Source organism: Camarhynchus parvulus, chromosome 2 (genome assembly GCF_901933205.1).
Source record: "Camarhynchus parvulus chromosome 2, STF_HiC, whole genome shotgun sequence".
NCBI lineage: Eukaryota > Metazoa > Chordata > Aves > Passeriformes > Thraupidae > Camarhynchus > Camarhynchus parvulus.
Genome location: NC_044572.1, coordinates 53,235,118 through 53,259,474, shown reverse-complemented (window position 1 = coordinate 53,259,474; position 24,357 = coordinate 53,235,118). Strand labels below are relative to the sequence as shown.

Sequence of the window (24,357 nt, the reverse complement as noted above, 5' to 3'; positions counted from 1 at the left end):
TCAGACTCAAAACAGGTTAAAAACTATCTCAGTGGTCTTTCCAACACAAACCTGCATGATCAACATTTTCTGCCTCATCTACTGGTATTGTGATAACTTTTTTTTCATTGCAAATTAAAGAACATCTTTACAAAAGCAGCTTGTGCATCTTTGGAGCATGGATTTTACCAGCAAAAACACAAATAAGTTAGACATGTTGTGGAGAATCCCGAGCCTCTGGTTCACCTGTGGGAGAATGCCGTGCTTAATTACATTTTCTTTTTTCAAATTGATAAAGACTTATAACAATCCTGTTTGCTATTTAACCTCTGCAAATTTGCCCTCCCTAAAATTAAACCTGACCACCTGGAAATGTTACAAACTGAACTGAAATGCTACTGTGAAAAGACTTCCAGTGTAAATTGAATTCTTACCCCTACAGAGTAATAGCACTTACATGGTGCAGGCCAGGATATAACTACAGAGAGAAGGTCAGATACTTTGAGCTCTTTCCCTCAAACTAACTTTTTTGTGTGAGGTGTACAGCTTATGCACTGGTAATATAAGGGGCGTACGACATTGCTTTCAACTTCTGTGTCCTACAGGCACTAAGACAACAGTTCCAAGGGGGATGCCGCAGAGGCTGGACATTACATTACCAAAATGTTCCCCAAGCTAGGACAATTCAAATGTCTTTTCTGAACATTATAAACCAAAAGATAGAGAGTGAAAGCTAATAATTTTCTTGTCCAAATAATAATAATGTTGTACTTCTCATTTGCACAAAGAGAGGGAAACAAAGAGAATTTTCTAAACTGAATCAGTAAATAATGGTCCCAGTTGTAGTATCTGAAAACTCATGGAGAAGACGAGCTGAGAAGTAGTACAGATACTGAAATGGTCAACCACAGACCAGTTAACAGTATTCTAAACATTTTCTGTCTGAGGTTTTGTGCATCTTGGTGTTCTACATTTAATGAGGAGGTAGCAGCATATTTTATCAAGTAGGAAGAAAAGTTTAAGAACCACTGTAGGTTCCCATTTTCATCCTGACTGCAGATTTCTTTGGTAGCACTGAACAGCAAACTCCCACCCCATATCTTCAAAGTTAAAAACGTGACATACCTTTTTCAAAGGACTTATTGATTAATCAGCTGATTTCTTAAATATATATATATATATACACACCAAGTATGCATGCTTTCAGAGATCAGTAATTTTTATCCCTTATACTTAGCTTCACTTTTCAGTTAGGACACATTTAAAAGACAAGTTTAGATTCTGTGTAGTTGATACTGCATGCTAGCCTATTACTGAATCTCAGAATACGTTTGGAAACAACTAACTTTTTCTTCTAGGATGACCAGATTTTCAGCACATGCCTAAAAATGTCTTCCATCTGTAACTTTGGTAATTTATGTCCAAATATGTCTATATTTGCATGTCCGAATAGCTTATTGTATATAGAGATCACGTGTTGAAATACATAACTGTCCCTTAAGCAGTTATTTCATATCTGTGAGCTGGAGAGCTCAAATGAATCTACTGGGGTGGCTTTTACATAAAAGAATCACCTCCTGACTTTCACCTCTCTTTCTGAGTCAGATATCGTCCTGCTATTCCAGTCTAACAGCCTGTTTCTCTTTCCAGATGCTGACATGCAGCAGACTTCCCATAAATGTTAGGACATCCGGCCATACCTGGGCAATTCAGACCAGCTTTTCAACTAGACAGCAGAGGCAGTCTTTCCCAGTGATTCAGCTTTGAGACTATGAGAGAGCAGTCTAATGTATACAGAAGATGTTTTCTTAACTTTTCATCTTAACCAGACCTTGACGTGATACTTCAACATCGCTGGCTGAGGAAATGTTTCCAATTGCCTGTGATCAAAGTGAAGCAAAAGTCTGATACAGTGTTTTTGCTCTTAAAAGCACTCACCAAAATGACTGTAAGGTGTTCGGATTAAGTTCTTATATATGACACTTTTCTCTGTTCTAGAGCAGCAGTTCAAACCCAACCTGTGTCAGTTGTGATTAAACATGGTTATTCACAAGACTTCCTTTTGTCCATGGTAGATTTCCTTTGAAATTGGTGGCAAGAGATGGGCTTTTCTGAAGGTGACTCAGGGCAGGAGCAGTTACACTTTGCTCTGAATCACCTTCAGGAACTTTCTTGTTCTTTCCACAGCATAGACAGAAGTGCCTCACTACCACATAAGGACACTTCCTGAGTAGTCCCCCTGGTGGTTCATCTAACTCCTTTTTCTCATTCCAGCATTGGCAAAAATAGATGCTGTTTGGGGAGAGAATGTGAGCCTGGCTGCTCTCCTCAAGCCTATCCCTTCAAGATCCCCTGCATCTACAATTGTTGTATTAAGGATGTTAAAGGATATGTCCCTGCCTAGTCCCTCTGGTAGTTTTTAATGGACCTTCTTGAGTCTTCTGATACTGATACTGTCTGCCTCCACAGCCTCCTGTGGCAACAAATCCCAGAAGCTCAGTCTCCATTGTGTAAGCTCTGTATCTGTTTTAAATCTTCTACTAGTTTCAACATATTCTCCCTAATACTGCAGGATTTGGCAGATAACTGTTCAGAATTCACCTTACCGACCATCTTCACAGTTTTCTAATCCCCAACCACATGTTCTTTCAGCCTTCCCTTGTCCAAGCTGCCTTTCCATTTTTTGATTAGGCAGATGCTCCAAAACCTTAATAGTTTTAGTGTCTCTAACTTTCCTATGTCCTGCTTGAAATGCAGAGACCAGAACTGCAGACAACGTCCACTTTGTGGATGCACCATATATACAGAGGCAACATGGCGCCTTCTGTCTTGCTCTTATACTATTCCTAACAACATCCAATTTTTGTTGGCTTTTTTAAGCTGCCACTGTCACTGCATTTTTAAGTGTGGAGATCTCCAAATGAACAGCCAAGACTCACCTCTCCAGATACCCCTCATGAGTACCTACCAGAACGTCACTTCTACATTGGCTAGTTGCTGATTTGTATGAAAGAATTCACTTCTTTCAACTCATCTCCCACTCAAAGCAAGACACTACAGCAGGCAGTTCTGCTGAATGTCTCCAGAACTTGTTGAACCAAGGGCATGAGCAAGTCTCTGTGTACCCAAGAACAGGATTGAAGAAAATTGTCCTGTGGCTGTCCCTGCTGTTCTCTCCTGTGAGCAAGCAGATTAAGTTATTGTTCAAAGCTGTCAATTTGACTCTGAGCACGTGAGATAAATTCAGTTTAAGGGGCAAAAAAAGAACCAGAACTAACCCTCTCAAAAAAGAATCAGCTTTATGAGAAACATCTGAACACTTCTTTGTTGTTTTTATACTTCCTAGATGCTTGGTTACTGTCCCTGAATGGGCAGCTTCAAAGGAGCAATTAAAAATGTGTGCATAGACGCACAGTTGAGCCCTGTTTGCACACAAAAACTTTATTCTGAGCTACCTTATGTCACCCCTTTTAGAGGAGTCATCATGAGGGCATGACACCAATAAGCAGACAATGAATAAAGAAAATAACTGTTTATAAGTTCATAGTTGGCATACAAAAGTTATTGAAGAGGAACTGATATTCTAGGCAACTGGCCATCACTGCTGCCTATCAACCCTCTGTTCCCCCAACTGTTACTGGGTATTATAGAGCTCATTTTAAAAGCACTTCTCCAAGACCCGTGAGCTTGGCAGGTACTATTTTGTCTTTAGTGATAAAGAGGCTTAAGCCTAGCTGCTCGTGAACTTTTAGTCTGTAAGCAGACACCAGGCAAGTAGGTATTTAAGTGTCTACATGTAACATGTCCCACCTGCACTGAACTACAAGTATAAAATTTTAACCATAAAATGTGAAGTCAAATTGGAAAACTTAAGAGAATGGAAATTAAATCCAGATTTGAGGATATCATATCCATTCCAAAAGTTCAACTTCATGCTACCAAGTTAAATCTCAAGTGATAGAACCCCAGATTTGAGGAAAAATCTGATAAATTCTCAAAACATAGGTAGGTTCACATTAGAACCTGGAATCTCAGGGTAATCAGTGCTTGTTAAAACAATGTTGGGGCAAGGGTATGTGCATGGAGAAGGGGAGCAGCTTCATTATATCAATAAATGATGACTGTTCATTTTACTCCCCTCACTTCCCCACATGTGAAATGGTCTCAGTAATTTTTTGTTTCCCTGAAAATAATAATTGAAGCCTAACCCATCCCTCAGATTTAACCTGTGTCTATCTTGGAAAGGAGTCCAAAAATTATTTTAAATAACTCACACAAAAACTGGCGACCATGAAAATCAAAACAGCAGCAAGGGCTTGTTTGCCATTTTTGACCCACAGATCTCAGAAGAGAAACTGATGTCTTCAACTTTACTGATGGGGACATGAGGTATTTGTCCTCAGCAGTTGATGGTAGAGCCACAGTGTCCAGATTTCCTGGGTCCCCCATCTAGATCTCTCTTCAGTAAACATTCCTCTTGCAAACACAGTCGTAAGTCTTTCTAAAATCCTTAGGCAATGTTACTTTGGGAAGCAAATCAGTGAATAATCATCTGAAAAGCTTTTATCTAAGGTACAACTTTTCATGTCTTTTTCCATCCATCAATGGTTTATACTTATCCTCACAGTCAAAGCTTGATTCAACTGAATTCTGCTCCCAGAGTCAGCACTACAGTGACAGCAAGAGTTGATACTAAAAACTAACAGGAGTCTGTAAGTTAAACAGTTGTGTGTGCTGTGATTTGATTAACTATAGTAAAAGGAACACAGAACAGACAATTCAGGGCTTGTCAAGAAATAAGACCACTTCCCCTTATTCTGAAGTTGGTGCAAAGATATGATGAAATTCCACTGACTGAAGTGCAATTACATAAGAAATTATTTTGATGTATGCTTTGAGCATCAGTCAAAGTTTTCAACAGCATGCAAATTATCTTTAGTGGACTTTCAATAATAGCTTTAATTCACCTACAATTGTTATCACCCTACTTGGAGCCAAATGGTATCTGTCACCTGGTGGTCCTTCCCCTTGGGGTTTAAATAATTGATGTGACTCTAATTGTAATCTCAAAATATCTTTGAAGCCAGCATTACTCAAGATATTTTACACATTACAGAACTGTTTCTCAAGAAAAAAGATTACTTTTGCAGTAATGTACTGAAAAGTCTCCTGTCAAGCTGCATGAACAACTTTAGTTCAGTGGACTACTCTCTCCAGTTACCATTTAAGTCCATTCTCTCTCTATAAATTCAAGAAAATTCTCTTTGTAAACAGGTTTTTCCCAAAAGGAAAAGTTTTGAACAAGCTCTGATTATAACGTATACTTGTGCCATATTGCATCACACTTATCTTCTGTATCACCTGGCTTATGTATTCATATGCCTTGACTTTTATTTTTAAGTTTAAGTAGGCAACACATATGCTAAAATAACATGGACATGAAATATCTTTGTTAAAGCTCCCTGTTCCATGAGCTGGCAAGAAAAAATATCAATGGGTGACATGTCAGAAGACATAGGTATAGTTTAGAAAGAAAATTAACCTACTTGCTTCTGTTTGTCAGATTGACTTTATATAAGGTTCTTGTAAAACAGAATTTATACTTATCCTGACCCCTGTAAAAAGTGTCATCCATCAATATCAAAAAGAAAGGCAAGAAAGCTATTATTTACCCTACCCTCTAAGCCGAGTTCTTATCCTCAGATGAACTTTATTTTTTGACCAGCTCACTAATTATTATTGAAATCACTGACCCCTCTAAACAGCACATAAGCATTTGAGTTAGTAGCAACAGCAAGACCAGCCTTAATTGGTGCACTTACATAAAAGTAGAAACATAAAAGTTCTAACTGTCAGTTTCTGTCATATATTTTCTTATTATTATAGGAAAATAAGGTACAACAGTGTGAAATTCCAGCTGATTTGCATGGAAATCTGTGCCAGTGTGTTTTCTAGTGGCTGCTCTTCAAAGCAGGGATGGAGATGGACAGATACTGTTGTATGCAATTCAGGATTCCAAAGTAGTCAGTAAATCACACAATATCCAGTGGGTGAATAATGAAGTGGCTTTGGGCCATTTTTTAAAATGGTTTGTAAGCTAAAATCCACAATTACGAAAAGAATAAAAAAAAAGAGAGACAGGTTGCTGGAGTACTAACCTCTCTTTCTCAGTCCCATTCCTTTAGTTATTTCTGATCCAGCAGAGAACTAAAATATGTCTGTGATCCAGCAAGATAGGCTCAGTATCACTCCAATGTTTTATGTGGTCTCAGTTGGTGATACCAGAATTTAAATTAGAAATCTCAACTGAACAATGATTATCTGGACTCTGAAGCTGACAGGAAAAAAAAAACTCAGAAAAAAGAAAAAAACCAAACCCAGCTACAGTCTTTCCCAAGAGCAATTGCCCTTTCTGGCAGGAAGGGGTAAAAATAGAGGCAGCTCATTAATATGGCTTGGCAGTGCTTAATGGCAGCTGGTCTGAAGAGTTAGATCAGTGGGTCTTTCCAGCAGTACTCCCGGACCACTGCCAGCAGGTGTTGCTGTGTTCAACAAAATGAAAAGGAGAGCGGCGGGGGGGGGGGGGATGGGGAGAAAAATATTTATAAAGAGAGAAATAGGTGTGAAAAAAAATTAGTCACCGAGTAAAGCTTTCATTAGGCCTTTGGTAAAGCTATACACAAACTCCCCGAGGCAATAAGGAGCATGCTCTGAAATGAATAATGCTTTTCACTTCTCCTAAACTCCTTTCAGAACTTATCCTGCGCTATAAATCACATACATGCTCGCTGTGCTTCACTCGGTAGCCTTCTCGTTTTGTGACGGACCACACACTTTCTCCCCGGGAATCCTCTGCCCCGCCGCTGCAGCAGCGGGAGAAGCTCGGGCCCGGCTGGGCGCTGCCCCAGGAGGGAATGACGGCCACAGCCGGCACCGCTCCGCTCTGACTCCGAGGAGAACATAGCTCCCTTACTCCCGGGGCAAATCTGCTGTTCTCCGTAAAACCAATGCAGTGCAAGGTCTCTTGCTGAGAATATGTCTGCTGCCAAATTGCAACAGGCACTGCGCTACCAGTACACAACAAATTTCAAAGAGTTTTAGGATGTCAGTTAAAACCAAACGCAGCCTAGCCCTCAGAAAAACAGGATTGCAAGGTGGAAAAGTCATTTGGCAAAACTTGGGTATAGGATCCTCACAAAAAATAGAGTCCTGCGACTAACTGGGTATATACATGCTCATGATCTGTTTCTTGAAGGAAGTGTCTCACTGTCCCTGAAGAAAAAGAAAGGGGGGGGAGGGATACCGAAAAAGAAAAAAAGAAAAAAAGAAAAAAAAAAGAAAAAAGAAGCGCTATTCTTTGTAACAACTGGAACCACCAAACTCAGATTGCAGAAAAGCTACTGCAACCTATTTCACTTATTATATGCGTATTAAAAATGGGAAACAAAGCAACCTATCTGATCATATGTTTCCCATTAACTTCTGATTTTTTTCTCATTCAACCAAAGCTGTTGTGTGAATACAGCACACACACCAGTTGGGCTCAAGACTCCTATAAGGACTCCCTGATATCACTGTAAATTGAAAACTTGAAATCTTTCTTTGATCCAGATCAGCCATATTCCAAGATAGATTAAAGTTACATTACCAACAGGACATAAAAATATAATTATAAGAACGATTCAGGCCAAAAAAAAAAAATCTGAGGGATGGGGATTTTCTGGTAATCAGTGGGTGTTATGAATGAGTAAAGACTGCATGATCATGCCATTTGTCATAAATGGTACCACATAAAGCCAGTAATTATATGTGTTTAAGAAAGGAGATGGATTTTGGATTTACTTTTGACCTTCTGTGTATTACTTCTGTACTGCCTAATTGGCATAGTTATTTCTGATTTTCATTAATGTAAATTGAAATGAAAATTGCCTTTTATTTTATTCCACAAGTGTTAATATCACACTTGCAAAAAATGTGAACTGTCATTCATTGTAATTTATTTTTAGATGTCTAAACAGTTTTTAATAGTGTGATGCAATCTGCACGTCAAGGAGCCAGGAGAATTGGACAGGAGCAATATGATTCATTTTTTAAAGAGCTTTACAGGGATCCCTAATTTAAACAGAAGGACACATTTATTCAGAGATTGAATTTAAAAAAAAAAATCATCCAAAGCCAAAGGATGCTTACTCAAATGCATTTTCCTGAATTTGAAAAAAATCCAAATTTGCAGAAAGATTATCTGGTATATCCTTAAGTATGTAAGAAGAGGAAAACAATTTGCAAAGTAGTAATTAAATATCTGGCAAATACTGTATTTGAACTAGAACAGTGTTATCTACATCTAATAATATCTATATCTAGCTATGCAATACAACAAGTTGGAGTGTATCTTCCTGACTCATAATATTTGCTTTGTCTGATTTTAAGTTCTAGTCTTTAAATGGATACAGAAATCACCACAAGTTGATCCACGATATTTTGTCATGCTAGAGAATTAGGAGTTTCCATTAGATAATTAATTACAAGAAGTATGTCTCATACAGGAAAAACAGTCAATTGCTGATGTAACAGGATTAACCAATCCAGCACAGTGATCCGGCCCACTTTTGACAGACGTTATATGTGATGTGTACACACGAGAAGTACAGTATAAAGCTTCGCATTATAAGTACCACAAAGAGGAACTTCAGCAGTTCTTAAAGCACAATACAGCAGTCTCCTTCTGAGAGTCAGGACTAGAGAGGTAAAACTTTCAATCAGCTTTTTTCCTTTCAAACTGAAACTTTTAATTCCTGTGCATGCTGTTGCATACTGTTAGGGTTACATTGAATGAATGCATTGAACTTTGCAGCTCAGGTAATTTGTAGAAAGAGTCTGAGCCACCATTTCTGTATGTATTCAAACACATTTCTGTATGCATTTTTGTACATATATGTATATACATGTAAGTACAAATAAACCATGTATCAGCGGTATTGGAAGCTCTCTTTTAGAAAAGGGTGGTTTTTAGAAAGTTATGCTTTAACATTAAATCTGTCATCATCATGGCATGCAAGTAAAATATGCTATACCTGTATGTAATAGAGATTATATGCGATAACTGTACCTGTAGTATATGGCAAGCAACATATACCCCACAGCAAGAAGCCAGACATACTTATCTGCATTTTATTTTGATTTATGCCGCTCCCTTACTTTTCATCAGACACTGTTAGGATAGGTGCTATATTAGAACTATATATAACTCCTTTAATTATGTCATCTGTTAGTACATCTAATCATGAATGCATATTTTCATCTGAAATTATTTTTTCATCCAATTAAACTTTTAGTTCTATTTCAAGCTGACTTTCAGACTTCGTATAATTACAACAGACTTTGGGCTGTTCACAAGATCCAAGAAAATTTGATGTGTTATAGTGAGGTTTGTGTTACAAAGATGTGTTTATAAGAATGGCTGCAGGGTTTATAATGCTGACAGACCTGTAAGTGTAACAGTATATAACAGTATAGCAACTGAGGTCAGTAAAACACAGATGAGGGGGTACTGTGGATGCCTTATAACAGTAAAAGACTTATAAAAGACCTTAATTGAAAAGGACTAGCAATATATAACATTTGTAAGACTTTGGCTGATTGTTCAATTACTTCTGTATGTTTCATTTACTCTACCTTTAATTCCTTGCCTGTCTCTTAACCCATGTGCCTGTAGTCATCTCATGGAAATTACAGACCTTTCAATGCTCCTTTCCACTGTGAAATGCAATGGTTGACAGTAATATACTGCAAGTGGAATATTTGCTGGGTAGGAGGTAAGCCCATCTGAGAAGAAAAAGGTGTGGTAGAAAGAGAATGAAAGGAATGAAAAGAAAGAGGGTAAACAATAAAAAAGAAGCTGCTCTCAGAAAATCGGTACAAGATAAAGCCTGAAAGGGAAGAATCTCAACATTTATACAGTTATAGCTGTCATTTTTCCATAATCAAATGTAAGCGAGTTTGCAAACTTCAACTTTGCTGGATAAGGAACAGAATGGAGTAGATACAGAATGTAAAGGCAGCCTGAAGCCATGGCAATGGCCCAGGGAATGCCTTCTCATTGCACAGAAAAGCCCTCCCTGGCATAAACTGACAAGGGGCTACCAACACTGGTTGAAACTTCTTGTGCTTTAGATTTCTTTTAATTTCCAATGTCCTATTCTAATATTATGATTGCTCTCTGTGATTTAAATGAATGAAGTAATAAGTGCCTTCTAATAACAATGGGCCAAATGTAGAAGATCTTACTCAGCCTTCACTCAGACAGAATTATTATTGGCATCGATGAGGGCTCTGCCTGAGTCAGAAGCAAGTATGATTTGGCCAGATGACATGTAACACTTCACATTCAAAGCATTTTTCAGGCATTGCTTGATTAACCCCAGACCTAAATATATCTACCCAAGAACTTCCAGGCACAGACTAGCATAGAAGTAGGGCTATTATATGGCACTACCATGTCCTGTCACATATATGCACCAATTCCTGCTTAGGCTTTCAGTGCCTGACTGCATATTGCAGCTGAGCAGTGTATCATGTATTATAGAGCCCTCCAAACAACAGTGCTATTTTGTGCCTGTCAGACCTTTTGCCAGTGTTGATAACCCCCAGCATTTAGAAGTGAGCAGAAAATATTTTTTTGCTTCTACTCCAGGCAGAATGATGTTCTGTTCAAAATATTCAGAGCCCCTGCCCTCATTCCCATCTCATTCACAAGCTATTTAACATCTCCTGCTATCCCTAACAATACCAGGCATGACCAAGAGCAAGGTGCTCGTTAAAGATTTCACTCTTTTCATTCATTCATGTTTCCTCTGTTTAGTTAAGCCGGTGATACTGTTGAAGGAATAAAACAAACAAAACAAAACAAAAAGAAGGGAAAATAAAAGGGGAGGAATGACAGCTAGGGGGGGGGGAGGGGTCAAACAGAGAGGAAAAAAAAAGGAAAAAAAGAGAAAAAAAGAGAGTAAATTTACAGGAATGAGAAGATCTTTTAGAAAGGGCGGAGGGAAGGAACCACGAGTAGTGATATTTGAAGAGAGGTGTGTGTTAGGGGAGCAATGAGCATAAGGAAGCCAGCCTGCCTGTTCCTCCCCCTTCCTAATCATAGCCTTTACTCACAGACAAAACTCCCTCCCTCTCTCATTCACTCACTCACTTTAGGCCAATCCGTCCTCTCTCTCTCTCTCCCTCTCTCTGTGTCTCTCTCCTACTCTGAGACAGAGTCAGAACTCTTCTCCCTGACAGCCACAAACATCTACAGCACTTATTGCATTCAGAGAGGGAACCTGCAAACAAAACTTCACAGAAAACTTTTGGTTCTTGTTCCAGAGAATTTGCTGAAGAGAAGGAAAAACAAACAAACAAACAAACAAACTAAACCAGCCCCCAAAAAAACTGTTCGTGAAGGGGGAGGAAAAGCAGGGCCTTTTAAAAAGGGAATCACAACAACTTTTGCTGCCAGGATGCCTTTGCTTTGGAAGAGAGGATTTCTGTTGGTGCTTTGCTGGATTATAGTGAGGAGTTCCCCAACCCCAGGATCCGAGGGGCACAGTTCAGTCACTGACTGTCCATCATGTGCCCTTGCCACGCTCTCAAAGGATGTGCCCAGCTCACAGCCTGAGATGGTGGAAGCAGTAAAGAAGCACATACTGAACATGTTGCACTTGAGGGACAGACCTAATATCACCCAGCCAGTGCCCAAGGCAGCACTTTTAAATGCCATCAAAAAACTCCACGTGGGAAAGGTGGGAGAGGATGGTTATGTGGAAATAGAGGATGATGTTGGAAGAAGAGCCGAAATGAATGAAGTTGTGGAGCAAACCTCAGAAATCATCACTTTTGCAGAATCAGGTGAGTGCTTGAAAAAAAAAAACTGTAAAATATCCTTTGTCCCCAAACTGAAAAATATCTTTTCTGCCAAAACTGCAATTAACTTATTTTCTTCTCCTCAGCAATAATGTTTTCTACAAGGTTGTAGGATGAGACTGGAGGGAAGGGAGAAGGAGGAATGGGATGGGGGGTAGGACTCTGAAGGAATTTGATTTTTCTGACTTAGTCTTGGCTACAGATTACACTTGCTAAGCACAGTCAGTAACACAGGGAGGAAGCTCTCTAACCAATCTTGAACATAAAGTCAGGCTGCAGCAGGGTCCTCCAAACTCTGCCTGTAAATACAGAGCACTTGCAGTAAAGGGCTGGATTGCAGAGTTGATGGTAAAAGAAAAAAGGCTGTAGCCTTTTGGGGAGTTTATGAAGACAGAAAGTGAACTGCAAACTACTTCAGAAACAGCCCTTTCATGTAAAAATTATAGTGGAAGTTACAAAATCAGATGAAGCAGCTTAAAGTTTTAGAAGTGAGATGGCTTTTTTGTGGGTTTCTGCCCTCTTTTTTTTTGTCTTTTTTTGTTTTTTAATTTAACACAGCATCTTTGGCAATAAAGAGTTGCAGGGACTGTCAGATGACTTCAATAGAACTGGACAAGTTGCTGTAGCTGATCCAATTTGTAATGCAGACTTCTGCATACTGGAAAAAAGATTCTGCTCCTAAAACACTCCTGCCAAAAATGCAACCTTGGTAGGGTGTATTTTGAACTCTTTCACAGTTCTTTTTCCCCTAACTCTTAGGCAGTAAGAGCTCAGAATATATGTATTTAGCAAGTAAAGTCTTAAGTCTCAGATAAATTGCCCATAGGAAACAGCTCTAAAGTTGTACTTTGCTGTCTTGTTCCTACATGAATAGGACCAGAACCCATTTTAATTCAACGTATGTGTATCTGCGCATAAATCTGTTAGTGTATGTGGGTATGCTAATGCATACATCAATAGCAGTTACTTGCAATAAGTCTATCATCTAACTAACAGCAACTTTTTATGATGCTGTCTAGCCAAAGCATTTTTCCTGTTGCCAAGATGGTTTTAAAAGAATGTCATTGTTTTGTTTGGTACAGCATATGGTAGGCAAAGTATGCAAAGGAACTCCAAGCATTTTTGTTTAAAAGTTTGCTGCAGCAGTATAAACAATTAAGACAACATTCAGAGTTTCCAGTCCTGAAAACCTGTTGACTCAGATGTTCTGATTGCAGGGAAGCCATGCACAAGAAGTGTGCATGCTTTTAAGTGCAGACATTCCTGCTGGCTGTCTGATTTCCAACTGTACAAGGAGCCCTTGCCTTTGGAGTCCTTGTCAATATACATATTATCAGTTCTTTCAGCATGAGAGCCCAGGCTTTTCAGTTTTTCCATCCCTTCCACTTCAGAAAGCAGAGAGTAGGTGTCAGTGCCAGAGGTCATTAGAAGCGGGAGTAGCTCAACATTAGTTTAGAAATGAATTTATAAAAGCAATGAAACCTCTAAGCTGTCTACGAGTCGGATTCCCACCTGGTTCTCAGCAGCTCGCTCTGAGCACAGTGGAACACATATGGCATTAACAGTGGTTTCTCTTCACTGTGTGCGTCGCAATCATTTGTAAACACATTATTGTCTCTCCTGAGCTCTGACACAAAGGAATTTGGAATTTGATATATGCCTACTCTGTACAATACCCTCCAACGGCGGCTCCCGAAGCCATTGGCTCTTGCAGTCACGTGAGCAGCAGAAATCATGCCATTGCCCACACACTGGCCAATCATCCTGCCACTGATCCCCCGCCACCAGCCACCAACACTGTCACTCAGCTTGATTTACATAGCGTTGTCCTACTGCTGACAAATTACTTGAAGAGGACTTAACGCTATGGAGCTGCAGGACAGGGGCATCCACTGTGTTCTCCTGCCTTCTCCTCCCTGCCACAGTTCTATTCCTTTGTACTAAGACGATCCTGGAAGCCCAGGCAGGAGGGCTGTTCTGTCCGTTGTTTTCCATACCTGCTGCCTTTCCATACCTCTTTGATTTGGGACAAGGGAGGGACTATTAGCAACCTAAAAACTGAGCTGTGGTTTGGGCTTATAATGGAAATGATAAATCCACTCTGTGGAGTAACTTCAGATTACTGAAGCATATTCATCTACAGCCATTCATCTGGTAACTTGCTAACATCAGAGCATCTACCACATTTTACAGGTGCCAATGCTGCAACAATTTAAGTAAGGCCTTCTTGAGATCCTGTCCTCTTGTGCACTGGAAGTTATTCCTATCAAATATTAAACCAATATTTTTTTACTGTAAAGGAAAGTGAGGCAAAAAACAAAGGCAAGTGACATGTCATATAGGAAGTATGAGTTAAAAAGACAGGATTTGAATATAGCCACAGGGACAGCCTCCACTTTTCGTACTGTGGGAACTGGGAATACCATGAAGAAATTTAAACATCAAGCAGGAGAACAAATACGTTCCGCTCACAGCCAGGTTAATGTGTTTCCTGCTTTTAACATCAAACTCACTCTGCCTCAATAGAGGACAATAAGAAATCAATGAAAATGAATGAAAATATCTCATATTGTATCAAAAAAAGGTCCACAAAAAGCAAAATAAGACTTCAGGCTTCTTGTTTCTTTGGGTATGGCTTAACATAAACAAAGCCTTTAGGGAAATGTCTTTCAGATGCCACATTAACTACTTGCCTTTATAAAAAAGTAGTATTTCCTTCTTTCATCAGCCATATTCTCAAACATGCAAAGAAGTGGGGTGAATGAACAAGCAGCACCCTGTGCATGCAGCTCTGTCTTGAGACTGCTATTTTCTAAAATAAACCAAAATTCAAACAAGAACAGACTTCAGGCAATTAGAGGGCAAATAAATGCAGTAAACTTGTCTGAAGAACAGGTGTAGTTATGTCCAGGAAATCAGCAAAATAGTTGGCAGGTACTTTTCACAGCTAACAAATCCAGACAGATCTCTGCAAAACTAATGACTGTGAGTATTGGGCAAAAGTTACAAATGCACCCTACTGTCCTTTGGCACTCTTACAAGTAAAACATGAAAATTACTTTCTACTTGCATATCAAACTAAGATTACTAATGTCGATTAGTTCTGCTGTAAGGGAAGCTGTGCCAGAGTTCTGTCTGTTACTTCAAAGTCTTAAAAATAGTTTTTTGAGGAGAGGGGTCATAAAATTTTGTGACAAGTGAATCCAACAGGTTCAACAACAGAGATACTCAATACTTATAAATATGATTGGCTCCTAAGTTGTTCATTATTTTAAGTAGACAGCTTATTAGGCAGTTCTGGGATTCTGCCAACTGAATTTGATCCTGGCAACTAAACTACCAATGAAATGGGTTGCTAACATCAGCCCCCGAGAAGGTGACAGGAATTATCAGATGGAAATACAGAAAGCTAAAGATTTATCTTCAGGAGAAATTCCAGGGGAAAAAAAGAGGAGTCTGCCAGCTATTTAGACCACTTCCACTGTTTTGTACCACTTCATACAGAATTCCAGGTGAACCGACTTGATCAGGCGATGCCTACCTTCGTGTGCAGAGGGATACATGTATTCACCTACCCTATACAACCAAGCTGGCAGTTCAGGATGAAAAAAACCACAAAGGATGTGTCGCTTATGTATTTTGAATAATTTCGACAATTTTCTTATGAAAAGAACTGTATTTAAGGGTACAAGTATTCATGCTGAATAAAGAACGGCCACGAGAGGGCACACTCCAAAGGCTTTTTGCTCCACACGAGGCAACATTCCCGCACACTTATTTTACCTAATTGGATTCTGAATCCCAGAGATCTTTATGCTTATCTGTAGCTGGTCTCAGTGGGGATCGTTTCTCTCTTCTAGTTTATTTAAAAGGCAAGGATTCACTGTAGTGAAAAGCTGCAAGGAAAATAATGCAGGAAGGAAACAGGTAGAGGACTAAAAGATGGATGCTAGAAGTGCTGGAAATCTAGAGATCAGAAATTATAAATATTATTTTTTACAAGATACTGAGAAATGTGACCATGAATCATCCTATGAGATGATTTGCTCACATCATTTTTTAATGCAGTCTCCTTGGCTTTTAGAAAACAAGCCTATTTTCCCTTGTTGTTTTACTTCCCTCCTGCCCTTCCCCCCATCCCACCTCGGCATACCAAATCAAAGATTTCAGGTTTAGCAAATGAAGGCAAACTGCTTCCAGAAGAGGAAAGCCATTCTGTATTGATCTGTTACTCTGTATCAAAAATGTGAGAATTAAGAGTGGTTGGTTGGTTTAAAGAGCAACATGAGAAAGCACAGATGAATCCAGGAAGATGGGAAGCAGTTTAGAAAAACATACCTGAGAAAAAAAAAGTACTGTATGTGTCCATGTCTGTGTAGCCGGGCCCACAGTTTTGTGTCCTGGTAGGGAATATCTGAATATGTATTTGCCTGTATGTGTGTATGAGCACACATATGGCCTTACATGCAGGTATACCAGGGCAGACATGCTCCTATACCTCTGCCTGCACCCATACCACTCCTGCAGACAAGGATGTGCATTCATGTGTTTCCTCTGTGCAGGATATATCTGCCTTGCATACATGTAAGTGATTCATGCTGAGGAATTCTTATATCTATATCTATATATAGAGATATGCCTATGAGAATGCAATCTCATTTAATGCAACAGAGCTTTGCAACATTGATATAGGATTGAAGCTTAGTTTACTAGAAGCAACTGGAAATTCTGTTATTCATTTCAGTGGGCCTGGGATTTGGGCCTCAGTGCTCAGAAATTAAATATTTTAATGAAAACAAACAGGCAGCCTCTGATCCACTTAATTTAAAACTTACAGCAAATTATTACAAGTATGCACAAAAAATTGCTCTCAAAAAAAAAAAAAAAAAAAAAAAGATGAAGCCTTGAGATTGTTTTTACCTTGGAATATTTTACTGGTGCAAATGATCCTAAACTTTGTTTGAGCTATTTTAGACATAAATGAATAAATCAAATAAAAGAAAAAAAAAACCAACTTCAACCAAACAAACACCTTTTTTGTTTCTACATATTTGAAGCCATGTGGGGGAAGGGCTTTCAATTTGGAAAGAACTCAAAGCTGTGGATGTAAAGTGCTTCCTAACAAAATAGCAGAGGAGAGTCAAGTTCACCAGAACTGAATTATTTCACATTCTGAATGACCTTGTCAGTGCCTCTTTTGGTTAACTTTTCAAGAAAAGGTATTTAAATAAAGTCGCTGCTGCTGCTGCTTTTTTTTCCCCCACGAGCACTCAGGGAATAGTTCTTTTTTCCTGATTTTCTTTTTTGGTTTATTTTTCTCTTACAACAAAATCTTCCTTTTCTGACAGCTAATGCTAAGTAAGCATGAAGATAAGGTATTATTTGTGCCATAATTTCCCCTCTCACTGTAAGAGGCAACAGTAAGGGAGCAGGAATGAAAGTATGTGACCTGGATGAGTGGTCACATATGCTGGATAATGAATAATCAGAATAAATTGTTTGCCAGTGATCCATAGGCTGAAATGCATTCACAGAAATGGCCACTGTCTAACTGTGGCAATAGGAGATTTGTAATCATCAGTCTGCCTAGGGGATAATTACCACACGATAACACTAAATTCTCTGAATAAATTCTACACTGCAAAGAATTCATCTAACTCCAGTGGTCACTCATTAGTAAACATTTTGAGCAATTATCTCTCAATAACCATGCTCTTCTCTTCACTCTCTTTAGAGGAACCTTTCTAGTAACCTATTTTTTTTCTGTCTCCTGGGGAACGGAAATGAGAAGTGAAGGGAAGGATGCTTTTGAATGTAATTACAGATTGGCACGCAGTACAAATTCCCCCAAATCTAAACATAGGCAGTAGTAAAGTTAGCAACTAAAAAAGGAAAAAAAAGCTTGCTTTGTATGGAAAAACAGTTCACTTACAGTATAATGTAAAAACGTTTCAAAATTAAGCACCGAAGAAGCATAGATATTTAAAGCGACAGCGACCTTCTTACACACTGAGCATTTTTCAAAGGAAAATAAATTCTGTGTATTAAGAGAAATTAAGAATAAGCCACATTATAATGTTACAAAGAATAATTGCTTTCATTATGAAATAAAAAGCTTTAATAATTTAAGAGCATAAAGGTAAAAAAATTAAATATTTTCGCATTTTACTCAAAAGAAGATATTCTCAATTGTATAGCTTCGACCCCACCTAGTATCTGTATATAGCTTGAAATAGCAGGGCTTGATCTTGAATCCTGCTGCAAATTGCAAATAATGGAACTTTGACGGCATGGTTAAAGCCAGCCATACAGAAGGAAGGATCCTTAGCCTCAGAGGAAGAGCACACTGGACTTGCAGATCCCTGCTGGAGCACAGCATCAGCTACCTCATGCAGGGCTGCCTCTCCAGTCCCCCTGTGCCTGGGCCCTCAAGGGCTCTGCCAGTCTCTCCATGGGCTACTGTGCCATGCCCATCACCCACGTGCTGCTTGGGAGCGGGTACTGACTGCAGAGTCCTGTGCGAGCCCTGGCCGGCGCTTCCAGAGCGGAGAGGAGGGTACCTGTGCAGGCTCCTCTCTGCTTGCATGTTCAGGTTTCTCTCCTAAAAAGATGCATGAGCACTGGTGAAGAGAAAAACAGATATGAGAAAACTCCCATGCTATATATACTGCTACACTTTCTTTCCATTCAGTAAATCCTTCCATTAAACCTTTTACCATATATGCACTACTTAGAGCTTGTATTTTTAACCACTTCTCACATCATTTGCCCTGCTAGACTGCTCCTTTGGCATCACAGCCCTCCTTCTGGAAGGGACTTTGCTCAGAAGTAAAGCAGAGAGGTGGCCTCTCCAATGTTTTGGGAAAGGGAAATGAGGAAAAGCAATCAAAAGGAGCCCAAAGTAATCCCTTGTCTCCTTTTTCAGCTGCCTTCTGCTATGATAACAATCCGGGCTGTTGACATTGCTGTTTATATGAGCATGGAAGTGATGAAGGCATTATCACTGTTGGGCTGTGGGTCTTTCCTCAGCAGTCAGACAGGAGGAGCAGGATGATTACAAATGGAAAAAGACCCTTGCAAATCACCCATGGCAAATGTAACAGCAGGAAAAAAGGGTAAACCAAATGTAATTATGGAAGTGATACCATCCCCAAATTTCAGGAGTCTCTCTTTTACCTTCAGTTTGATGAACTGAAGCTTTAATCCTGACTGTTAATTCAGACCTATAAAGAAAGACTGCTAAATCCCTAAGAAATATCTGGAGAAATTTAACTATAGATTTTTATTTTTATTTTTATTTTTATTTTTTGTCTCAGAACACTTGAAGAATCTGTTTTATTGTAGCACTGAACCTTTTGGAAACAGAGATCCTGTTATAAAGTGAATGTGTAACCATAATAAGTCAGATCCTAGGGTCTCAATTTGGTTTTAGAACAGGCCAAATTCTGATTTCAAAATGAGCTTGTCTGAGAACAGTGACCTCTTAAAAACTGCAGGATTCATACCATTTGTGCTGTGTGATCGTAACAAACTAGTTGTGAATGTGGAGAGAATTCAGAAAAGCTTCGTTTTTTCCTAATGTGAAAGCATGCTTTTTATCCTCAACCTTGCATTATTCCCAGTCTCCTTCTAAAAAGACCTATGAAAGGGAACGTGTTTTTAAATTGCCATAAAACCTTTTATTAGCTATGCAGATTTCAGGATTTTGTTTCATTCAGAAATATTAGGCTCAGATAAGCTTCCTGCATCTTTTTTCTTTAGACCCTTAACCCACCATTTGTTTCTGAAAATATAGCTAACAACATCCAGAGAGGCTGTTATTGTAGCTAACAACCTACAAGGAGGCAGTTATCCCTGTATAAGGACATGTCTTAGGCTACCTTGTTCAAGCTCACTTCCCTTAAGTAAAGAAAAAGCAAGTACTCATGTACTTTCACCATACCGTTCAAATATTTTTAGTAATGAGGAAGAATTCTACTTTCACACATGGAGGAGCATTTGAAAAGCTATTTAGAGGGTTCTTGAGGTCCTGTTCCTTTCATGTAATATTTGTCAAAAAGACTGTTTGCATCACTACACTTCTGGCCAGTGCAAAAGGTAATGTGAATATTTGCTGTTGCAGATACGTCACTTCGTAACTATTTTCAACTCCCACTAGGATGGAAATAGCAGAATGTGAAATACCATGCACTAGCACTTAACAGCGCTAGGTTATTCTGTAATTCAGGGCTGCCTGGATTTTTAGATTAGATAGGTCATACAGCTTCTTCCACTGTTGAGCCAGGTCTGCACACCCTACCTACTTTCTCCAGAGCAGATGACCAGACCAGGTTTTTTGTCCATTTCCAACACAGATGAGCTTCTCATGCACCCAGCACAGTTGATCTGCCATGCATAGGACCCCTGGTACTGCCAGAACTGCTGTCTATACCCAGCTTGGTTTCTCAAGAACGTAAAATAAGTGTGGCAATTCCCAGCAATCCATATTTATTCCAGACAGAAGTCTGTGAGCTCTGGGGAAAGAGAGCAGCTAGGAAGAAGCTGATGGTGCCAGAAGGCCTTCTGCAGCTTGATCTAAACCACATTTTTTTTTCACCAAGGTTTGCTTGGGTAGAGGCAGGAAGCAGAATGGGTTGAATGGAGAGTCTTGGTTGGCAGCAACCCACCCTTGGCACATCACCTGCCTTCAGGTTCCATTTAAGTCCAGGTCCCCCTCAGAAAGGATTTATCAGGACTGGAAAGGGATAACCTAAAGTTAGAAGCTGGCTTTAGAAGGGAGAGTCAGGGGGAATGAAGCCAGAGACTGGCTGGTTCTCACAGCCCTTAGAAGTATCCATTATCTAAGAGAACACTCCATAACACCCTATGTACAAGACAACCAGCCTTTTGGACTTCCTTTGGACTGGAGAGATGTCACTGTACAACTCCCCATGCTCTGAAACTGAGTCAGGAGTGACATTGGTGTCTATCACCTGACCTCTCTTCAAACACAGCTGGCAGCTTTGATATAGTTTGATTACCAGAATGGAAAAGAACCCAGCATTAGCCATTCAGTCATTATTGAATTAATCAATTAAAAAATAATAGAAAAAGAGTACTTTCATCATGCCTCACAGTACTGGTCAGCTTGCTCTATCTTTTTTATACGCTACTTCCTTAAAAGAAGAAATTAATGTAACTCACTCTGAAGACTGGCATCAGCCATCTGTAAGAAGCAGTTAACACAAACCATGTGTTTCCATATCTCAGTGACAGTTAAAGTCTACAATTTCACACTCTCACTTAGTGGGAAAACAAAAACAAAACACTATGCCCTTTGGACACTGTAATTCAGAAATGTCTCTCTCTTTGACCTGGGAATGCCACGAGGGAAAGCTGAATGTGTCAGAATCTTCACAGAGAAGAAAAGCAACAGGTAGCTCAAGGGGCAGCACAGCCTGCCTACATTCAGAAATCAGCAACTCTTAAATTTGCAAGTGAACACAAGGTAGATGTCTCTTGTGATTTTCCTCCAGTCCTGTCTCACCTGAGAATGGGAGAATAGGAAAATGGTCAGGGAGCCTATAGTGGTGAATTTAGTTGCAGTGGGAAGCGAGGAGAAGATCCTTGCTACAAAGAGGGCAACTTTTCCTGTTACGTGTCCGGCTACTTCTGTTTTAATCACCACTTTCTGGTCTTAGGCTGCAAAGTTACAGTTCACTGACAAGAAGAACTGCTTCACAGAAAATTTGGTAAACAACTATGGGTAGCTCAAGAATAATATTAATGACAAACTGATAATTATGAATACAGTTTCTTTCTCACTAAGGCCAGATATCTACATATTGCAAATCTGTGACCCCAGTCCATCCTGGCCTCCATGCTGAGAAGGAACAAAAGACGTCATTAGGGCTTTTTTTTTTTTTTGTTAAGAAAATAGAAAAGTACCTCTCTTGAAAAAATTATATCACCACCATCCCCCAGCTAATTCATTCTCTCTTAACTTCTTCATGCTCTAGTGATCAAATCATTAAACAGCCCTCATTATTCATTCCAACTTCTGCCAGGGATATGAGCTCTGTATCCGAGAAACACCTCCTCACCATCACAATCATCATAATGACATCTTAGCAAGTTGATACAATTATGCCAGAGAACCATCCCATAATTATACAGTTCTTTAGCTCATTTCTTAGTGTATTCACCATTACTATAATCACAGCAAGAACAATGCCTTAAATTAGGAACAGGATCTACAGCTAACAGGATGAAAAGTCTGCCTGCTGCAATTCTTCAATTCTTTACAATATAAATCTGAAAATTTCTTAAAGTGGAGGTTCATATTTTAGCATGTGTTTGTTTTTGAAACAATAGATATTTACAAACTGATTTTATGATGCAAATGAAGGATGTATTGTTATGGAGGGAGAGTGTAAACCTCTTCCCCACATAATTTTCAAAGTATTGCTAAAGAACTTGTAGCACTGGACCTTATTTCCTAACCAGATATTAGGTGTAGATTTTTTTGCATATGGTACATATGGACTGCCATCATAAAGCATTTTTGCCTTTCAGCTCACAGTGATCACAAAGACAGCTTAAGCAAACCTTGGCAGCCACTGATGCTTATTTGCCATGAGATCCTTTACATTAATTATATTAATCCTTTACATTGTTACTATGAAAAATGCTCTGGTTAAAATATGCTGGAAATCAGGCAAATGTATACTTTTCTAAAAAGAAATTTTCCCAAAATATAAACTGAGGAGGGGGTGAAGGAAGGTCAGAACAGAAAATCCATAAAAATTAAAGAACTAGGGCACTTCATGCCTGTGGAAAAAGTAACAGAAGTCTCTTTAACAAAATCAAGCAGACATACTAACAAGATCTTCCTGTCTATTTCCATTTACCAAATCAGGCACAGCCAAGAAAATGTTGCACTTTGAGATTTCCAAGGAAGGCAGTGAATTATCGGTGGTGGAGCATGCTGAAGTGTGGCTCTTCCTGAAGGTCTCCAAGGCCAACCGGAGCAGGACAAAAGTCACCATCCGCCTGTTCCAACAGCAGCGGCAGCCAAAAGACAATTCTGAAGGAGCAGAAGATACAGAGGATGGGGGGCTGAAAGGTGAAAAGAGTGAGACTTTGATTTCAGAAAAGGCAGTGGACACTCGTAAGAGCACTTGGCACATCTTCCCTGTCTCCAGCAGCGTCCAGAGACTCCTGGACCAAGGCAAGAACTCTTTGGATGTGCGGATTGCCTGTGACCTGTGTCAAGAGACTGGAGCCAACCTGGTGCTACTGGGCAAGAAGAAGAAAAAGGAAGATGATGGGGAAGGGAAAGAAAAGGAAGCTGGAGAATTCACAGGAGAAGAGGAGAAGGAGCAATCACATCGGCCCTTCTTGATGATGCTTGCCCGGCACTCAGAGGATCGCCAGCACAGGCGGCGAAGAAGAGGCCTGGAGTGTGATGGCAAAGTCAACATCTGCTGCAAGAAGCAGTTCTTTGTCAGCTTCAAGGACATAGGATGGAGTGACTGGATCATTGCTCCTACAGGTTATCATGCCAACTACTGCGAAGGAGAGTGTCCCAGCCATATAGCAGGCACATCTGGCTCATCATTATCTTTCCACTCTACTGTCATCAACCACTACCGCATGCGAGGCCATAGCCCCTTTGCCAACCTCAAATCATGCTGTGTGCCCACCAAGCTCCGGCCTATGTCCATGCTCTACTATGACGATGGCCAGAACATCATTAAGAAAGACATACAGAATATGATTGTGGAGGAGTGTGGCTGTTCATAGATGCTAGTGTGCACAAGACCCTTCTTGTTAAGTAGAAAATGTATCAAAAGCCCAAGAAGAGGAAAGACCAGACATGGTATAATATTTTTTTGAGTGAAACAATCGTCAGAAATATAAGCAAAAATAGAAGAGAGCAAGAAAAGGGAGAGAGAGAAAAAAACCCAAAAGACTTATGGAAGATCAGAAAAGACTTCAGCTACAAAAAAGGAAGAAAATGTCATGAAGCTGGGCTTGAACAAGATAGGTCAAAATGGTATGGATTGGGGATTTCCCCTTCCTTTCAGTATGCTCCTTATCTTGTTACATAGTATACTAAACATTAGTTACTACTAGGGGAAGGAAGTTCTGTTCCCTCCCTTAGTTACCCATCAGGTCAAGCCATGGTAGCAGCTCATCTAACCTGCAGAAATTTGGACAAAGTCCAAAAGGTCAATGAAAAGCCATGTGTATGATCACTGCAGTCACTGGCGCTTTCTCCCCACATTTACAGAGCAACTGAGTAGGTGTATAGTGTTTGTGTTTGTATATATATGGCTATGTATTTATATACATGTCTCTATACATACAGACACAATACACATACTTAACATTGATCAAGGGTCAATAGTGTGCAGGTGTGTACACCTTCATCTTCTGCACTACATTTACAAAAAAAAAGAAAAAGGAAAAAAGAAAAATGAAGAAAAA

At 39.5% G+C, this 24,357-nt stretch overlaps 1 protein-coding gene across 2 annotated transcripts; it reads left to right on the top strand.

The window, feature by feature from the left end:
* The first annotated feature begins 8,660 nt into the window (after positions 1-8,660).
* Positions 8,661-23,839, top strand: INHBA (inhibin subunit beta A). 2 transcript variants are annotated; one of them, XM_030943644.1, is made up of 3 exons: positions 8,661-8,725; positions 11,350-11,871; positions 22,784-23,839. In XM_030943644.1, exons 2-3 carry the CDS (start codon positions 11,484-11,486, stop codon positions 23,668-23,670), a joined length of 1,275 nt encoding a protein of 424 aa, XP_030799504.1. In that variant the 5' UTR covers positions 8,661-8,725; positions 11,350-11,483; the 3' UTR covers positions 23,671-23,839. The 2 variants fall into 2 exon arrangements, with proteins under 2 accessions (XP_030799504.1, XP_030799503.1); XM_030943643.1 differs by lacking the exon at positions 8,661-8,725 and having other exon boundaries at positions 11,079-11,871.
* Positions 23,840-24,357: the final 518 nt, after the last annotated feature.